Here is a 21,012-nt window from a genome sequence, read left to right as displayed (position 1 = left end):
CCATAACTCATACTGTACAAGGACTAGTGAATGATGGCGGCAGTCAGTATAACTGTGGGAAACAGACTGAACCACGACCTCCCTAAATTTTGACTCATTCATATATCAGTCCTTCATTGACAAAGCTTTCCCAACCTGACTTTGTGCTACAGTAAGAGTGCTGAGAGGAAGTTACAAAGTTCATAGTCAGCAGTGGTTTTAATTCTACTGGAGATTTGGGAATTTGAAAACATTTGACTACCACTACATAGCAAAGTCTATGCAGGAAAAAATGAGTTCACTGTTCACAGGTCTCAGTGTCTATAAATCTTGTTTCTCGAGAAAATTCTATCACAAGACCCGCCTGAAGGATGCAGACGTATGTGATGAACATGGCCTCACTTTGTTATTGAAAAAGACACAAATGTGGCGGCACCGGAACACACCAGGAATTTAGATCTTATCTTGGTCCCTATCACACATGTTAGGTGCCTATCCATTTCAAGACTGTGAATCATGCTTATTGCATGAAGGAAGGAACACACACACACACACACACACACACACACACACACACACACAGCCCCCATACTTCTGCCATCCCTACTTCTCTCCCACGTTCAATTCTGATGTAAAGAGATACAATATATAAAGCCAATCCAGGTTTGTCTTCCTCCCACAGTCTATCCTTCCTTCCCTCCTTCGCTCCACCTCCTATCCCCGACCAGACATGACTCTATGTGTGGACTTTGGGGTGGAGTAGTAAAAGTCTGGGCTCGGTGGGCTGAGTGGAGATGGTGCACAGATGGAGATGTTCTCCCCTTACAGCCTCAACACTAAAAAGAAATTAGAAAGATAGAAGAAGAAAAAGAGAGGAAGCGCTAAAGGAATAGGTGGGGGGGCTGTATCCGAAAGAGAAATAAAAACATTTGCAGCCTGTTATGGGAATTTTTCTCCCTCGTGGAAATATTTCCTTCATGTCTTTAGCCGAGTGGCCTGTTATTCATCCCTGTACCTCTCTCTCTCTCTCTCTCTCTCTCTCTCTCTCTCTCTCTCCACCCCATTCTACCACCCCCCCATCCCCTCCGCCCCACATCGCCCCTCTCCAGACTGGGCTTTCACTTTGGGGGGCCCTCAGCTTCCCTCTCGGCTGACCAGGGAGCTTTCAAGGTACCCTGATGGATGCTAATGCCGGACTCTTTCAGATCGTTTTACAGCCGGAGCCTTTGATCTGCCAGCAGGCCTCTCTCCACGGGCTGCCTGTCCTGAGAAAATGTAAATCCCCGCCTTACAGACACCTGTAAAAAAAATACAGCAGAAAGGGGGACAGAAAAAGAAGTTACTCTAAAGAAAAAGGGGAAGAAAAGATACAGTATTGTGACATTTGGAAAAAGGGGGCATAGTTTAGATTGCGGCAGAGCGACAAAGAATGAGATGGAAATTGTGCAGAAATAAGAAGGAGTGGCAAAAAGGGGACAGAACTGCAGAGAAAGGAGTGGAGAAACTGAGACACGGCAACCAACAAAGAAGGAAAAGAGGAATGGGTACCACAAAACAGAGAGACAGAAGGGACATGGATGGAGGCAATAGAAAGAAAAGCTACAATGGCAAAAAAGAAGGAAAGTTCATCTAAAGTCCCAGCATGGAAGACAGGAGGTGAATGGGTGGGAGAGAAAGCAAGATGGAAATAACGGAGTAAAGGTTGGTAAAGGCAGAGACAGATGGACAATTTGACTTGGGAAGAAAGAGAGAGAAAGACAGAAAGCCGGCCCAGACAGACATACGAGGCCTGCTGCGCAGCTCAAGGGCGGATGTGTCTGTATAGTTGAAAATTTAGGAAGGAAGAAGTGAAAAAGAAAGTATGGTGAAGGAGACTCCAGTCAGCGGCGACGGTGGCAGCAGTGAAAGAGGCCTCCCTCACCAGCGGCAGCAGCAGTGCTCTGAATAGCGGGGCTGCTGCTAGACAGCTGGGTGCAGCTGATCGGTGGACAGACTCTGTGGAAGAGCGCTTGTCTTCCTGCAGCCAGCTGCCGTGTCCAGAGGCCAGCAGTGACAGCACAAGGCTCAGAATTGATTACCAGAGCTGGCAGTTCAATGGGGTGGATGGAGTGCAGTGAGGTTGACTTCTCTGAAGTAGTGTGCACTGTACAGCAGCAGAGCACAGCTGGCACTCACTGTATCCTCTTCTGAGAAAAACAAAATAGAGAGGGGAGCGGGGGGGGGGGGGGGGGGGGGGGGGGGATTGCTATTATTGTGATCCTCCCTCCTTCTTCTTTCTGTCATTCTGCCTTTCTGTCCTCTCTTTCTTCTGCTCTTTCAGCCACTTGCTATCATTTCTCTTCTCCTCGTCCCCCAGAGAACGGTGAAGGAAATGGCTGTCTTTGCAGAGGAGATAAACTGCATTGAGAAGAAGTGCTCTGAAACTACAAAGCCTCTATGAGTCTTGCTCTACGCATAGCTTGCAGGTAGAGAGTCATACACTAAGTCATGATGTTGCTTTGTATAGCCGGAGCTCTTCCTGTGTGCGGCGCAGGCCCCCGTGCCTGCAAACTCTATGCTCCGTATTTGAGACTGACGTATAAAAGAACTCTTGTGAGGCAAATCCGGCTCTAGTCTTGATTCAGTTTATTAATTTTATTGCTTTATTAGATTCAGGAGGAGGAGTGCAAATAAATCATGTATGTTTCTGGAGATGAAAATGTCTGTGGGGCACATCAAAGCCTCCTGCAGACCAAAGGTCAAATACTGTGCACCCCCACAGGTCCCAGCTCTGCCTCTTTCTCTGATCAACACTTACATTTCCTTTTGTTCCCTCATACTCCTTCAATCTCTCACCCACACACCCTGCTGCTCTCTGTCTCCCTCCACCTTCCTGTTGTCCTATCAAAACAGGAATGATGTCATTCTCCTTGTAGCGCCGGATGGGAAGAAAACCGAGCCCAAAGTCCACAGTAGCAGCAGCATCCTCCTGTCCGCATGTCTGTTCCTTGTCAGTCTGTCCGTCTGTGTGTCTGATCGGGGCACATCCGGCCATCCTGACTCCCCTGCGACTCCCCCAGGCCTCTGTGTCAGGAGGAAGGAAGGAAGGAAGGCCCTGCGGTCACACAGGAGGGAGGGTTTGGAGAAAGGGAGGGAGGAAGTGTGAAAGGGTGTCTTAGCTGGAGCTGATCCACTCCATTGGAGCCTCTCACTATAGAAGGGCTGTTTGGATAGGGACAAGGCCAAGCACAAGTGTGTGTGTCTGTGTGTATGTGCGTCTATGGCTGCGCACCAAGATCATCACAGAGAGGGAGAGCGTTGTGTACTGTCGTATATATTGATGGCTCCATTGAAAATATTCAGCACATAATCCTAGCTGGCTCGTGAGCTAGTTGGGGACATTACATGGTGTGTGTGTGTGTGTTTGGTGTGTGACTCAGTGCTTCTGTGAGTTCACTGTTCATCAGAGAGTGACAGCTTACCTCAGTGGAAATTCAACTGAGTCATCATGTTCAGTGACTTTACATGGATAGTTTAGCACCTTTTTCTTCAAAACAGACACCTAGAAGTGCGTGTACATACACACTTAGACACACAAACACTTCCATCCATTTTTGTCTGAGAAAAATTGCGTGACATAACAAGGTCTATGCAAGGTGAGAACGGCATGGTTTGCAGATTTTGCTTTGTAGTCTTACTTCCAAAGCCACATGTGACAAGCGCTATTGTCATCTGTGCAATATACGCCATTGCTGCGAAAGGGAAAATCAAAGCGGCGGAGGAAGACAGTGAAAGCTAGAGGAGTGCTAGCAACTGCCAGCAGTGGATCTCTTTTGCTCTTGGCTTTGTCGCTAGAGAGCAGGGAGGAATTAAGTGCACTGGAGAATGAGTTGGAAAAAGACATTTCCTGGTGTGAGCAGAGGGGCGGCTGGGAGGAAGACTGCCAGGCACAGAGGCAGTGAGACACAGCCACTGTCCACCACTTACTTCCCCACTGCTGCAGGCGCTGCATCGGCTAAAACAGACTTGTGTTACTGGTTTGGTTCCTGGAAGTAAGGGGATGATATGAGCTGGATGCGGACCAGTAATCGAGGAATGGCTGGCAGCTACGTTGGAGGAGCAGCCTTTGGGCAAACGGCTGAACTGATCTGTGCCTTAACTTGTGCTTTGACCTTGCTAAGGAAGTGCATTTCATGGCGGAAGTAAATGATATAAAACTTTTTACTGGGGAAATGAAAAATTAGACTGGTCTGCCTTTTAAAGTTGTCACTGGGAGGGGAAATCCAGGTGATGGAAACCTGGAGTCTGCTTCTGATCACTTAAGACTGCATAAATAAAGCAGCAAATGAAGCAACATAATACACTTTCAAGTTAAAGTGAGAATTGTACCATGAGTGTGTGTGCAGTGCATTAAAGAGAAAAACAGAGACGGCGAGGCAACATTCTTTCCTTGTGTTTAAAAAAGCTGCCCCAGTCTTGTTTGCCAGTTACAGTTAAAAGTTAAACCATAAATCAACACATCACTTCCCGTATTGTGTCATTATTGTTTTGTTTGATTTATAATTTCTCTCCTTTTTTTTCTGTGTATTCAGCTGATAAGACTTACAGTCGGGGCTTGAAAAGGCACACCCTTGCCTGCCTTGTTCACTGCTACTAAAAATAAGCGGTGAAGTAATGCGAAAAACACTGCTCTATTTACATTCTGGTAAGTTACAGCCTCTACAGTGCCTGCCTGCCTGCAGTGTTGAATCTGGGCTAAATGACTGAGGGGAAATTTCACTGCTTTTTTTTTTTCTGGCTGAGGGACAGGGAGAAATGGTGAGAAAGTGGTGATAGAGAAAAAGAAGGAGAACTGAATAAGAAACTCTAAAGCTAGAGAGGAAAGGAAATGAGTAAAATCACCTGTATTTAATGTAGATGATACTGGATGTAGAAACAAACCAAATGATGGACATAAAAAGGCAAAAAAAAAAAGAAAGAAGATACGTCAGACGGTTGTCATCACCACCAGGCATGTGATTGGGTTTGTGTGCGTCTGTACTGTTACATCTCATCTCATTCCTCCCCAATAGCCAAAGTGAGGTGGGGGACAGAGATAACAGACACTGCAGGGCGGACGGCGGATACAAATCTCTCCGGCTGAATTTATGAATGATTGGGATCAGAGGGGCACGTGGACGGATGTGTGCGCTCTGCTGAGACCCTGCCTGCCATCACGCATCGCCTCTGACGACACTGTTGAGCTCAAACAGAGAGAGCGAGACGGAGACATACTGAGTGATCATACTGTACTCAGCTGGTGTGTCTTAATGACGTAGACTCTTCAGAAAGGAAGCACATTTGATCGATCTTAGACGTAGATATAGGTTTTTTTCCCCCCTTTGCAGGTATGGCAAGTACGCAGCATGCTGACTTATTAAATACTAAGAATGCACATGGTGATTTTTACTCCATTCAGCTCAGACTGTGCTGTTTTACCCATTATAAGGTATCCCAGGTGAATATTGCACTTGTTGACACAGTGTACTGCTGGATTTCACTGCACTGCGGAGCAGCTTCACACAACCTCTTAGTAAAGCAGAGACTGATTGGTGTTGCTATGGTAATGTCACTCACATGGTTGATCATACAGTTTTGATATCCATGACATCTGGAGAAAATTATTTAGTTTGTATAACCAAAATTCTGCCTCCATTGTTGTTTTGGACTGATTCAAATTGAATTACACGAGTTCCTTTGAGATCATGGGTCCTGTCAATGATCAGCAGTCACAAAGTACATGGTTAGGGATGTAATGGCGTCTTACTCTACTAATAATCTTTATAATAATCATGAGTTTATGAGATAATTTTTCTATTTTTTACAACAAATTTGTAATAAAGCCAGTTAAAGTCATCTAATGTGTTCCTGTCAAAGTGTGATACCAGGTAGACTGTTTTCAAGAAGAATCAAATTTGAGTTAAAAAAGTCTATTTTGAATTTAAAAAACAGGTAAAATGATAACACTAAAGAATAAATGAAAAATGAAATTAAAATACACTCTTCTCTCTTGTCCAGAGAACATTTCCTCTGTTATGATTTTTTTAGCCAATTTTTGAGTGCAAAAGTTCTAATCTGATGTCTTGAAGTAAGACAATTTTGTGACCCCAGAGAGGCAAAAACAGGAGACCATTTGCACGTAGCATGAATATCTTAGCAATCTCCTTTTAAGCTGGGAACAATTTAGAAGGTCTTGGGTGAGTAAAATAATCACATTACAAAGCCTTCGACTAAGGCACTTAGGGGCTGATGGAGGGCAAAATGGTTCGATATGGACAACTAGATTTGGTTCTGTGCACATGAAAAGGCTCATCTTTATTTAATTCCACTGATTCCATTTCATTAATGACTTCTCTGATATTTTAAATGAATGCAATGTGATAGAAAGCATGGCAAAAATTGGGTGCAGTTGAGCTGAGCAACCAGCTGATGATTAAACAGAGCACGGACTGAATCACGTATTTGCCACCGCTCACCCTCCCCTCACCTCCCAAATCTCAAATGAGGAAAACGAAGTAAAAGGAGCTTGTTTGCACCTTATCTGCAGGAAATAGCATTAGCCAAAATTGTACTCTTGGGTTGGGGCATGAAAGGGATGGCATGGCTGTGGCCATCATTAGCCCTGTCCCCCGACATGCGGCCTGCCTCTGATCCAGAGCCAGGGCTGGGCAGGAAGGCAGAAGGTGGGCAGGAGAGGGTCGGCAGCCCTGGGTGGGCTCCACCACTAGGGCCTCGCTAATGGGCCGGCAGCCATCAGCCTGGTATGTCGGTATGCAGGCCACCACTGCTCGTGCCGACGTCAGGGGATTTTAAATCGGCTGCAGTAGACGATTGTGAAACAAGAGTGGCCACCGTGCCCACCTCACCACACTCTCACACTGCCGCTATCACTGACCATCCACTTCTCATCTTCCCAGCTTCCCAGTGAAGTGAAGCCGACAGAGCATAAACTGCAGTGAGTTAGTTCTGCTTGGTCTGGTCTAATCTCTGTGCTTTTTGTGTTCATGTTTCCATGTTTCCTCCTTCTCAGAGGGAGCAAAACAGTCTTTCTCAGCTCACTCACATCCCACAATGCTCTGCACTGCTACCAATGAGAACTCAGCCTTTTCCCAGCAGTTTCCACAACGATTGCTATTTTTCCCATGCTCTCCTTTCAGAGAACCTATTTGGGGCACTGAGGCTATCAAACCAGCTGAGAATGAAAAATAACTCTTTGAGAAGTCAAGAAAAAAAGAGAATCAATTCAATGGGCACAAATCACTTCTCAATTTAACCACACTATTGTTTCTAATTGCACTCACATCTTTGTATCAGCCCTTAAAACTCTTTTTTCTGGAATTACATACTTAAGTGTTACATGACGTTTCCTGTGCTTTCAGAAACAATGAGCAAATTGCAACGCTGAGCGCCTGTAAATGCAGCTCCTTTTGTGACCGACGTGTTGGGTTGAATGGCTAGTCTGGCCCTGAGGCAAACATACAACCTGCCATTCAGGATAACGGCCGTGTCAATGAGAGTGGCATATTACCTTTGCTCCCAGTATTTTACGACACAAGGCTCCAAAAGTAACACAGCCCCGACAGAGAGTTGAAGAGAAAACTGTCAAAGACGCAGTGTCAAGTGTCTACTGATGGTACACTCAAGTGTTCCCCCATTGTGCTGCAGAATGGTTGTGATGTACAGTGAAGCACAGAGAGCTGAACAAAAACAAGAAGGCAAGGAGATGTATATTCTATAAGAGCCCTTTCATACTATAACAAGAGGTTCTCACAACGAGACGAAAGACTGTGACACCACAAGGCAGCTTACTAGCCAGCTTATCAGAGGACTACTATTAATACCAGTGAGACGCTGTCCCCCTGTCCCCTGGGGGAGAAAGATGGAGGAAGTCATCGATTCTTCCCACCACAATCTCTGGGAAGGACAGATCTTGCCTTTTCCCTTTTGGGTGATGAGGGTTATTATTCTAAAATTTTGAAAGGGCCCACACAAAAGCTATTTCTGTGACTCAGTGATGGCGAGGCGTCTGAGACTCGGAGTTTGATCCACTGTAGCACCAACAAACAGCCGTTGTCGCAGCCTCCCCTCCCCAGGACAGTGTCCTGATCTCTGTGGGACATTTTATTCTTCCATAATTGCTTTCGATCTGTCTGAACGCTATTTGTTGACACCGTCCCCATGAGGAAAATGACAGCAGTGGCCATTTCTTCAAATGCCGACCTATGATTACCTGAGGAGGAAGAATCTTTCCTTAACATTGAACCAGTACATTTTGTGCCTGAACCCAACCAAAACCTGCGGTGGCAGATCAGATAGTGTTCACACGAATTGTTCTGGTGAAGCGGTGAGAAACAATGTTGTCTGACAACATGGGTAACACTGAAAGGAACTGAGAGCAAATATTTTGTCACTTACTTTGGAAGACTTGCTGAATTTGTGTCAGTCAAAACACACCTATCTCTGATATGTACTATACTCTATATGAGAATTCAGTTTTACCGCACCACAATGTAATATTTGGTGCATTTTTACTAATTTGAGCGAATGCTGAAGTTGTTCACAGCCTGATCCAGTCTGTGAAATGCTTGCTTGTGAAGATAGAGGAGGGGACAGAGAAACAGAAAGAGAACAGACAGACCAATATAAGGACAGACAGAAAATGGGACGGATAGATTTGGATGCCAGAGCAGCTGTCGGAGCAGGTCCTGATGGCAGAGACAGTGGGGTGGAGGACAAACTGCACAGTGGTTGTGACAGGATGAGGATGAGAGGAAGACAGGCAGCATCTGTGTGTGTGTGTGCAGAAGTATCAATGCATGTGCACTTTGTGTAGCAACACTCTTCCTCGGGCAGGCCCAACCACTAGGTCTGTGTGCATTTGTGCATGTGTGTGTGTGTGTGTGTGTGTGTGTGTAGATCTGGAGCAGTTAGAACAGCAGTAAAACAGATGTTTCCTCTGTTCTGGCTCTAGAACATGAACATGAAGAAAAACAAGGGCCTAACCCAGAAGACAGGATCTCACTGATCATACCTACAGTAACTGTGTCAAAAGTGCGACCAATGAAGGAGGAAGCTGTCGCACTAAAGCAGTCACCACAAGATTTAATTCTATTCATTGCGAGTGAAATAATCTGTGTTTAGAATCCGCTCGTTCTTGCAGTTCATCTGAGCAAAAACCGCCTTGTGTCATACCCACCGCTGACAATGAGTCAACACAGAATTTGTCAATGAATATGTGTGTGAGAGTGATTGAATGATTGGGAATTGGTGCAAAGAGGTCCACTGAGCTGCACCTCTGTCCTACTAGAACCCGTTTTGGTCAGCTGTGAGGAGCAGAGCAGCTGCACAGCGCTAATCCTAACAGGCAAACGGTGCAAACACAAGTGTTCTGCTGCTGCTGCTGCTGCTGCTGCTGCTGCTGCTGAACGGCCAGCCACATGTCAAAAGTGTCCAGTCACCCTAAGAGCAGCCACTTGACACAGGAACGCTCCATCACACTGGACTACCACTGTATGCAGTTTTTTTCTCGACTTGAGAGACGGCATGGCGAGGTACAGCGTGAAAGTCTTTTTCTGTTAAGGAGCAGGTTTACGAGAGGTGAGCTGGTCTTTTAAATACCGCTCATCAAACCCTCCTTTTGTGTCTGATGAAACACAACCAGCCCTCCATGTGCACGCAACGCAAGATAATAGAAAAGTCCCTGATGATTACATATGAAAACACTCGGCTAATGTTATGTCTGAGGAACAGACATCAACTTCATTACACCATTACATCCAACAGCCTCTCTTTCTGACTCTCTAATTGTCCCTTTCTCTTCCTGATTGCTGTACTTTCTCTTCTTAACACCCTGAGGAGGAGTCATGATGTTTTGGATGTTAATTTGTCGCTATCTCTGCCCCTATAACTGCCTTCATGCTCACTGACTATCGCTGTGTCTTTAGTCAGCAGAGAACAGCAGAGCTTGTGACCTGTGATGGCATCTCCACCTGCTACTTACATGAGAGACGATAATGGTTTGCATTGTTTAATGCTTATTCTCTTCAAGGTGGTACAATGTAATTAGAAATATGATTAGGATGTAGTTTATCTTATGCTACGGGAGATCGTTTTTTTATGGAGTTGTCTAGTTTGTTGTTGATTTTATTTTTATTTAAAAGTGACAACACTTTCAAATATATCAAAAATGGTACATCTGTTTTATTCAGAGAGCTGAAGTTAGAACCAAAAGTTGCAAGAGGAGGGGGTTGTCCCACAGTCAGGTTCCTCATTTTATGGGCAGTCTCTGCACACATTCACATGAACATTGAACGATGAACATGCATTTGACATCATGTGAGAACCCTCTACTGTATCTTTTCACAGCAACAGAAAATTTCATTAGCAATTTAAAAAGCACATCAGTCATTGTGTGCTAAACGATAGAAGCAGAGAAACCACCTACAGCTAACATTTACAGGAATCCATGCTTGTGAGGTTTCAATAGCAGAGAAAGACACAATAGTGGTATCATATCATTGTGATACTGAAAACGACAGTAACAAGGTCAATAATAGATTCTCTGCTGGCCTTTACCTTTCTTACAGCTACAGGGATTCATACACCTGCAGCAAGTCTGAAAATAGATGTATGTCAATAGAGCACGATGCCTGCCACAAACTGGGTGAACCAGACCAATACGACATAAGTCACTACTCAGAACGAGCATCAGCACAATGGTAGGCACACTGATCCCAGATAGATTAAGTTTCATTTCTAAAGTAAAATTACTTAGCACGGAATGAGCAAAAATTTCCACTACTTCCTCATGAAGTTTTTTTGCTCAGAAACAATCATGACAGAATGGGACTATAAGCAGGCAGAAGAAAGCTTCACAGGCTCCCGCGAGACAGACAAGCCAGCGAGACTGGTTTCAATCAAAACAAAACTACAAGCCCAGCGGTGCTGTGATCTATTGTTAACAGAGGTGGTGGCATCTGGGGATAGCAGGGATATTCACTGAGACAGTCTATACTGTTTACTGGAGGCATTTCCAAAACATCTAATTGATTCTTTCCTATGCAATGAATCATCCGCATCTCAGTTACAGAGCTGTGTAATGTTTCAGGATATGCAATATACATCTAAAAAAAAGATACACACATCTACCCAAGGGCCATTTGGCATATCTGGTGTTTATTTGTACATGGCCCACCAGTCATTTAGAACATGATCATTCAGGCCAGTCTGGCTTGAGATGGAGCGAGTTGAAACACAGAAAAAGGCACACAGAGGAGCAGTCGCTCACATGAATCAGCAGCTCACGTGAGCTCAGTAGAATAAAAAAGGTAATTCATCTTACCTGTGACCTCCTCCTCCTCCTCCCGAGGCTAGTCCTGAGCATATCCCACTGATAAAAATCCAATACCTAGAAGACACAATATACTGTGAGTTATGAAGACAGTCAGAGTGATGAGGACGAATGATTTCAGGCAATAACATTTCAAAGATCACACACTTAAGCACTGTTGGTCACAGCCTGTGGCTTAGTTCTTTGAACAGTAAGTTGTTGTACTTTTGATACAACGATGATAACACAATGGAAAGTCCTCAGATAAAATAAGCTCTGACACATTGTGATTATTGTTAAAAAAAAAAATTCTCTGATGTGTCACACTTTCCAGTGGCCGTGTCAGTTTAATCTTTACAGTTAAGTTGGATGTGTCATTTCCAGCACTGGGCTGCACAAAAATGTTTTCAAATACTGCAAAAGTGTGTGTGATCACATGAAGCTCAAACTCATAATGTTGTTTTTATGTAATATGAGAACAAAAGCTGGGTTAATACATTACTTGGTTAATTTTTTTCACCACTCATATGCACTTGAGGCCTTATCACTCATCACAATGACTTAGATGAGAAGAGTGGATTATTCCACAAAGGAGCCAATTGAGTTTATGCTAAGTCTCCTTCCTATCAGGTGTAATCTCCTGCTTTCCCCACAGAGATCATCTTATGTGAGCGATGCAGCGAAGCCTAAGGGCCTTTCACCACGACGGGTCAGGGAGCTAGCTTCACTTCCGAAAGGTAATGCCCCACCCCTCTCTCCCGAGTTCCTGCGGAGCTTCATTTAGCAGTAAGACAAGGTTGAATTCACCTAGAGGGAACACAAAGAGTGGGAGAAGAGTGAAGGAGTGATGAAGCAGGGGAGGCGGGGAAGCAGTGCAGTGAAAGCCAGTGAAATGTGAAGTTGTCGAAAACACATATTTTCTTTATTCAAACGGAGTGAATACAGTGGGAATACAAAGCAGCTGAAAAGCAGAGAGGTTTGAATTAGATCCCTCAATCCTCAGAAGCCAGGAAATAGGATCAGATGAATGATGAGCAAGACATCCAGGACTTAAGATCCTGCATTGTCTGAGATGGCTTTCTAAACGCCTTCCATTATCCAGCCTTGTCTTTGAAACCTGAGCTCCTGGCAGAGCACATTAGTTACCCACATCCTGATAAACAAATGTAAGACAACTACAACTGGAAATGTAATTCCGTAGAACCTGACTTGACTATGTGCTTCGTGCAGTAACTCTATCCAAACCAGTCTGATGGCATCTGATAATATTTTACAGTTGGTGAATGACAAATCATGCAGATCTCATAGAGGAGCAGCAACTTCCTCTTTCTCTTTGAAACTCTGTCATCATTTTTATGTATCTCTCTCTCTCTCTCTCTCTCTCTCTCTCTCTCTCTCTCTGTCTCTCCCCCTTTAGCTCCATGCATGAGTGTGCTGACAGTGTAGTACCAGCTTTAAGGTCTGTGTCGTGTCCTACGATGACAGCAGCTGCTGGGACAGGCCACACTTAAGAGAAGCCGAGGGCCTCATTGGAAGGGGAATCTCCCACTAGGAACAATGCTTCAAACAGCCTTAGCTGGGCATCCGCAGTCCTGAAGCAGCAGATAAACAGCTGCATTTTATCAGGGTATTGGAAAGTTTCTCTGTTGTGTGTGCGTCTGTTTGTGTGTGTGCATGCGTTACGCAACGTTAACAGCTCATCCAGGTGGGTGACAACAAAGAGACAACGGAGCAGGTAGAATCCCAAACCTATTCTGGCTCCCTAATCTCTCCATTCTGACACACACTTTGATTTGTGAGTCAGTCCCAAAGCCTGAGCAAACAGACCGTCCCGTCGCCACCCAGGTAAAGACAGCAAGCAACTTTCAGGCAACTCTTTGGTCTCCTCTGCGTTTGTTCAAGGAGGTTCTATCTTTTCACCTCCAGGTTAACTGGGAAAAAGTCAGGTGATTGGCAGACTTCAGTGTCCTCCACATTCCCCTTTGTGGAGCGGTTTATTTGAGGCCTGTTAAGAATTCACCCTCTGTGTTTGTCCCTCGCTAGCGAGATGCGGCAGATGTTCCTTAACAGAGATCAGGACACACACACTGACTCAGAAATACGTGAAAACGCACAATAGCACAATGCTGACATAGGTGTTTCAGATCATCAAAGATAGAGGCAAGATTCATGAGAAATAATGGATAACCAAGAAGAAAATAGAGGAGAGAGAATGAGAGAACGAAGACAGAGAGGAAGAGCTGCAGGCACTTAATAGGACAAAGCCTTGGATTCCTGTCCTGTTTTTGCAGGTTAGTATCATTTGCGCTGAGAGAGAAAATGATAGTGTTTTCTCTTTTTCTTCTTTTACTTCACACTTAAACTAAGAAACTGATGGCTCTGATAAAGCGTCGAGTTCTGTGTGGAGAGCTGATAAAAGGAAGAATCAAGTTACATCTGTTCCAACGCATCTATAGACACGACCCCACCCAAAACCAGCAAACCATGCAATCAATTCGAAGATTAGTTAACAAAATGCAAACTGTAAATACCCATCGGCATTGTACACAGAGATTAAGGGGCTGTTAGGAGTGGTCAAAATAGGTGTTAAGTGAAAGTCAACATTCACAATTCAAATCAAATTCACTTTTATATTTATGCCTAACCAGTCAGAATGGATACTCTTCATAGGAGAATCGACAAAAACCCAAAGAAATAATCCACGTTGCTTCAGTTCTTGCTCATCGCTCATTGAATGCACACACTGTATGTGGTGTTTATAGCTTGCAGGTAGAAATTTGCGTGACACAAAAACAAAATGACAACTTCAGCTTAAAGTGGGCCAACATTATGGCGATAAAGGTCGCTGAGGATGACAACTGGAGGATAGCTGTACTTGTGGTCTCTGCATACTAACATAAATGGCAGGTGAGCTGCAACTGCCCTCACATGTGGAGGGAAAGGGAGAGACAGCTGAAGGGGACAGGGGGGGAAGAAAGTGGTAAAAAAAAAGTGATGGAGTTAAAGAACATGGAGTTCACAGCGATAATGGTAATAACTCAGATCTGCTGTGACCCCACACAGTGTGCTGGAGTCTCTGTGTGTCCCACCCCAATCCCTCACATGCCTCACTTAAGACGTGAAACCTGTGCTGACAGCTCAACCTGCTAACCTCTGTGACCTGTATACCCCCCTAACCCGAGTGGGACACCACTAGAAAGAGGAAGTGACATGGCCACTGAGGGGAAAGGTCGACTCAGATGATGAATTTCAAATGCGATGGGACAAGATGGATGGCGGTGGCTGCAGTGGAAGCGGCGTGTTTTTACTAGTCAAAGAATCTCAAATAGTTTTCTTCACCCAGTACCAAAAAAGTGTCTTGTTGTTATGGTTCAGTGTCTCTGTGAGGCTGTGGTACATATCCAAGATGGGGGCAACTAGGCCTGTCCTGCATTTTTTATATTGTCTCGGACTTGTCTTGATCTTGTGAATGTTCTGACTTGAACTTGACTTAAGTTTGGCTGCTGGTCTCACCTTCTGCCGTCTCAACTGAAACCATTTATGTTTGTTTTTTTTACAGCCTACTTCTCCAGCCCGCCCCCGGCTGTCATGATTTTGGCAACAGGCACTAACGGGAGTAAATAAAACAGTAGAGAATGCCAAGCCAAAGAAGGTTCCCCAGAGAAAGCATGAAACTCTCGCTCTTCCATTGTTTTGTCACTTCTTTTTAAGTAACATATCTTTTATAGGGACCAGTCTTTTGGACATTCCACAGTACAGGGCGTGCATGATTATTAGTTAAGTGAGGTTTCTCAGGATTATTTTTTTGTCGAACAAGCACAATGTTAGAAGCGAATTCCAAGTCCTTCTTTGCTAATAAATGTATGTTATACAAAGAAAACATTGGATTTTTCCTTTTCAATTGGATACTATATCAGCTCTTAACAGAAAAGGGGAAGATAATTATCAGGCAGCTCAATAACAAATCATTTTCTCCCCTACATTAGAAAGCAATTAATTATAATAATTATAAATAAACATGGGCAGCATGGTGGTGCGGCGGTTTGCACTACTGCCTCACAGCAAGAAGGTTCTCTACGGGTACATTTCTCCAGGTACTCCGGCTTCCTCCCACAATCCAAAGACATGCAGGTTAATTGGCGACTCTAAATTGCTCGAAGTTGTGAGCGTGAATGGTTAATTAAAGAGTTTGGTCTAGACCTGCCCTTTAGGGAAGGGGTCTTGAGATAACGCTATATATTAATAAAGATTGACTGATTGATTGATTGACTGTCTCTCTGTGTTGGCCCTGTGATTGACGGGCGACCAGTTCAGAGTGTACCCCGCCTCTTGCCCACAGTCAGCTGGGATTGGCTCCAGCCCCCCCATGACCCTTAAAGATAAGCGGTATAGACAATGGATGGATGGATGGATGGATAAATAAACATGATAAACAGTTAATGGCAATTAAAACTGTGTATTTCTCTCTACTGGACAGCCACACAGTGGAGTACTTGGATGCTTGTGATGGAGCACTGTCCTGCATACATAGCTTCAGCTTGTGTCTCTTATTCAGAGGTGGCTGAGTGCACCGTAAGCACTCCTTACCTTGTCAGTGCATCTGAGCACTTTGCACCTTGTGCCTCTGCAGACTCTGGGAAGGTTGCAATTCATGCCAATCATAGCATTAATGCTTCATAGGAGGCTTCATACTTGACTCGTTGTAGCTCTCTCGTCTCTTTTGTGACATTGTTGACTGTCATTGAAAAAGTCATTTATTTTGCCTGGATCCCACTTTAAACACAAGAACCTATGAATTCTATTCTCTCTCATGTTGTTGTTAACTTCATCACTTAGGGTGACTGTGATCAGCAGCCCAGCACTTTCCTGACACATATCCAACTACTCAGGGTCTCTTTTTAACACTTGAAATTAAATTTTACATATTGACATATTTTACAATTGTGACAAACAATATGACCGTCATCACTGACAACATCACTGACTCTTGAAAAAAGGGCTCAAGAGATCAAGCTGGTCAATAAGGCAAAGAAGCAGTCCTGAAGCATTCCTGCTTTACAGCTATTTACAGCAAAATACTTCCTGTAATTTGCTGTAAATCAAAACATGATGAGTAACATCGCTTGACTGACGGGCACCTAAAATATCTGCAGAATAATCTGCAGAATAATCAAATCGATTTAGATTAAAGTAAATAAATTAATGCTGAAAAACTTTTCTCTGATCAGGAATAATTTTTTTTGTCCCAAAATGTCATTAATACCCTATAGCATGCCTCTCTCTCTTTCAAACACACACACACACACACACACACACACACACACACACACTGGATAACCACAAGCTGAGTCTGGGGGCCACATTCTTGCCCTCTCCACACTCAACTGCCAACACAGCACGTGGCTTTGTGCTGGCTTCGCCGATGGCTCCTTTTAGGACTTCTTAATGGGTCACATGCACAATACACTTTGTGTTACCACTCAGTGAACCTCCACTGAGGGGATCGGTGGTGTCACAAGGGTTCAGGTGAAGGAGAGGAAGAGACAGAGAAGGAGAGAAAGAGACCCATAGGTTGACGACATGTTGAGCTACTCCATATGTTAAGGTCGGCCTGCAGTCTGACAGCTAGCAGTCGCTCAGACAAAATGATGGAGACTGAGATGGAGGAAGGCTTGGAGTGGTCAAAATACACACAGCACACTACATGCACACGCACACATTGCACATATTTAAATACATACACAGATACACACAAAACATAGACACCCATATCATCGCATACAGGCACCGTTACAAGTAAAGACATACATGCATACAGGCACACATATACACATTTACCCACCCATCTCACACACACACACACACACACACACACACGCACACACATGGATATGTCCAACAGTGGTGAACAGCTGCACGGGTCGGTCTGGAGCGAGACCAGCCACCTCTTGGCCACAAAGGGCTGCTTGTGCCCCCGGCTCGCTAGGAACATAAAACACAAGAGATAAGACCAGACACTGTTTGCCAGGACCAGCGAATCTCCCCAAACAGGAACTGCAAGTGCAAGTGTTTGACACACACACACGCACAAACACACACGCACAGGGATGCAGGACAGCACACACATGCATGTGAATTACACACACATACAGTACCTGTTTTAATGCGTATGTGTGGAGAACAGTGTTAGACGACACACAAGGAGGTGAAATCGGTTGATTTGTTAAAGCCCACCTGTGCTGAACACATTTCAAAGCTCATCTGACCACTTTACGACTCAACAGAGAGCTGACCTCCCCTTAGCAGCACTATTAGTGAGGTTTCCCTGTGCAGCAGGTGAACTGAGGCTCTATTTGTTGGTCATCAGCTGCTTCTCCTGTTTACTTGCGAAGCCTGTTTGAAATATTTTAGATTGTTGATGAGGCTGTTGATCACAGAGGAAGATTAAGAGTTGAATTTGTTAAGAAGTGATTCATTATCACCATAACAAACATAGGTTTTGCCATCACAACCAAACAAGGACTGAGTTTTGTTCTTTTCTTTTGGACCACTGTTCTTGGACTCCATTCCCTGTATTTGGCAGATTTCTTGTCACTTGTGATTACACATCGAATACAAACATGTGTTGTTTAAAAAGAAAGCGATGCAAGAAAAGACACATTCTTCCACTTACAGATGAAAAATTCATGAGCAATAAACACATTGCTAATGTTAACAGACTTTTGATAATATTTGCTGCGTAACTTGACATCACTCAGAACTGATTGACTCGATTTGCTGACTTGTTTGACTTCTCTGTATTTGTGCTACTCCTCCACTATGTTTTAGCATATATTAGCATATATGTGTCGTAACTGCACTTGTGGCTACAGTGGCTTCTGTTCAGCTTAAGTTACATCAGCTTGCTGTAGAGCTTCTGTATAATGCTGGGATAATTTCTCACAGAAATGTCTCTTAAGTAACTGATAAAGATCGTACTTTGGAGGTGAAAAACCGCTGCTCTGCGATGCTCTGTGAAAAGACTCAGATCTATTGTGTTCTGAATGGTGCCTAATGTGAAGCCAAAGAAACTGCTGCTTCAACAATGAAGCTGTGCTCCATTCTGTTCAATGTGGCTCTATTTCTGCTGAGTCATGAGTCATCACCACTTGCAGGCCCACACAGACACAGGGCCACACACACCATGACACAGTAGAGTCTGTGTAGCTTGGATCAAGGTCCACTCTCAAAGGGGGAGGAGGGAAAACCCCCTAAACGTGACTGATGTCTTTGTCCTTATCGCTGCCCTTCTTCTTCCTCTCTCTCTCTCTCTCTGTCTGTCTGTCTATCCATCACCAGCCCGTCTCTCTCTCTCTCTCTCTCTCTCTCTCTCTCTGTCACCTCCCCATCCCTGTCCATCTGTCGCTAACACCACTCCCCTTTGCTCAGATATCGGTCTGTGGTCGGCCCCACTGCTCTCCCTTCTCTCCTCGTTTTATGCAAAGCAAGCTTGTTTCATATGAAATTGCAGAAAACAAGTATCAATTCATAAGCTCGTGGGAGTTCATGCTAACAGCTTGAACAAACTTGATGACCTTTTGCTGTTTTAAATATTTGTGTCCGTTGCATCAACAGGGTGTGCATCTTCGTAGAGCCAGATGTGTGAGGAACATATCGATGGAGAGATATGGAGGCCAGACGCATGAATGTAGCTGCATCACCGAGCAGTTTATTTTAATAATTTCCACTTCATTCATCAGCTGTCCATACTGACCAGTAGGCCATGCAGCTGTAGCTCATTCATAACCTCCACTGGCACACACACAAACAACCCTTGCGCAAAAAAGGCTTAAATCTGCAACATGCAAAAGAGAGGAGTCAAATGTGCATGTCCGTCAAAACAACAGCGCACTCTTGGGTGAAATGTTAGCTTTTATGGTTTAGAATGAGGCTTGGGGGATTTTGCAGAACTGCAGTATTTATACAGAAGGTGGAAGCTCAAACATCTGTGTACGCAAATAAGACTGAGAGGGCACATTGGTGTCTGAAACACCTGGGGCTTGGTCCCTTTTGGGAACACGCTCAGTGTTTAATCCACACAGCCTATCATAAAAGTTCTCATTGATATAAAAGGTGGGGCGATATGGACGGACACACATGTGTGCACACACAGTCATGCATGCACATAAATATGACTGTTTTGTTCTTAAAATACAATCTGAGGCAAGCACCTCACAATGTTTTCTTACCTCACAGGTTATTTAATATTCGGTTCATTTAAGGTCAAACAATTTGAGACGCTATGTGTTGCGACAAAAGTTTATTTTATAACCAAGCCTGGATTCTAAATGATTCAGCCATGGGACATGCAGAATATTCAAGAGACATCCATCCATATAGGGTTATTTTCACACTAGTGAAAATCTTTTGCATTGAGTGAGTGAGACTGAGAGTGTCACAATGATGAATGGACCAGAGGTTTGTTCATACTGTAGCTCTACTTTCAAATTCCACTCATTCATGAACGTAAAGGGAAGTTTGGATGAAGCCAACTGAAAAAGGGGAAGTTCAGAGAAACAAGCCAAATGGCCACAATCAGCTAAAGCTGCAGGGGCTGCTTCATGCAGAGCTTAACTTTCAACTACCACAACACAAATCTTTTTAGATTCATTAATCTAAAGATAGGCACCAATACTAATTGCTATACAGTATATATGCTGTGTACAGGTAAATATTGAAAATGGAAAAGGCTATGTTAAAGTTTTTTATCTCCATGTCCTGTCAAATATTTGGTCCAAACCAAGTCTTTATGCATCATCCATTTTTTTTTTTATCTAACTAGCAGTTAAGACAATACAATACAATGGAACTCATTGTCTTTACGAATGCTGGTTGACATTCTGTCCTGTGTACCAGTGGTACAATACTAGATCTCACCTATGCTTCTTACCTGTGGCACCTTACCTGTTCGCTTTGGTTAAAACAAACTCTGGTTTAGTTCAGACTGAGACCACCCAAAACAGGAGGTCTGCTTCCAGTCAAGCTTTACTGCACTTTCTTTGTGTCAAAGCAAAGCAAAGCAACTTTTGGATTTTATGATAGCAGATATGTGACTTTTGTATTCAAAAGTTGGACATTTAAACTATTAAATCCACTTGTGACTGTAAATTGAATAGCCATTGCAAAGAGGAGGATTTTGCCTGATCAGTTAAAAAGTGAAAAAGAGGTTAAAAAAGGTGTGCTAAGTTCATGTCTTACTACATGCACTTGCAGCATCACATAGCTTCAAGGTTAAAGCTCTTGTGTGAACGGGACCAGAATAAAAAGGCAACAACGTGCAAGTATTTTCCTCAGCCCAGACCGAGTGAACCAAACTACAGGTGTGAAGATAACCCAAGGTAAATGATATAAAGCAGAATTGTCCGTACCATATGGATAATTTATCATCCTAAATGTACGCTTTTCACTTACTCCACTGTTTTCTACTCACGCAAGGCTTCTGTTAACGTACAAATGCTTATCTTTCCATTCTTTGATAACACCTCTGAGAAACCATATTTGCATTCATGTTAACGTGCATTTGTCTTTGAATGGACTTTACTTTTACTCATGTGGCTCTTCACCAATATTGCTGGTGTGGCGTCTGCTAAACGTTGGCCCCGCCCACAGAAGTCTGTATATACGCTGTGAGAACCAATGTTAAGCGA

At 43.9% G+C, this 21,012-nt stretch overlaps 1 protein-coding gene across 2 annotated transcripts in view; it reads right to left on the bottom strand.

Moving 5' to 3' along the window:
• The window catches only part of ccnd2a (cyclin D2, a), a 135,136-nt gene that overhangs the window by 42,660 nt on the left and 71,464 nt on the right, over positions 1-21,012 (bottom strand). Inside the window, exons 1-2 of one of the 2 annotated variants that reach the window (XM_070830896.1) lie at positions 11,980-12,003; positions 11,339-11,404 (exon numbers count right to left, since the gene is read on the bottom strand). In XM_070830896.1, the coding sequence (XP_070686997.1) occupies positions 11,339-11,404; positions 11,980-11,988 (75 nt within the window). In that variant the 5' untranslated portion in view covers positions 11,989-12,003. Of the gene's footprint in view, positions 1-11,338; positions 11,405-11,979; positions 12,004-21,012 lie in introns of those variants that run through there. The other variant, XM_070830897.1, reaches the window with a different exon arrangement.

The sequence above is a fragment of the Pempheris klunzingeri genome, chromosome 5 (assembly GCF_042242105.1).
Source record: "Pempheris klunzingeri isolate RE-2024b chromosome 5, fPemKlu1.hap1, whole genome shotgun sequence".
NCBI lineage: Eukaryota > Metazoa > Chordata > Actinopteri > Acropomatiformes > Pempheridae > Pempheris > Pempheris klunzingeri.
This window is presented reverse-complemented; position numbering and strand designations above follow the sequence as displayed.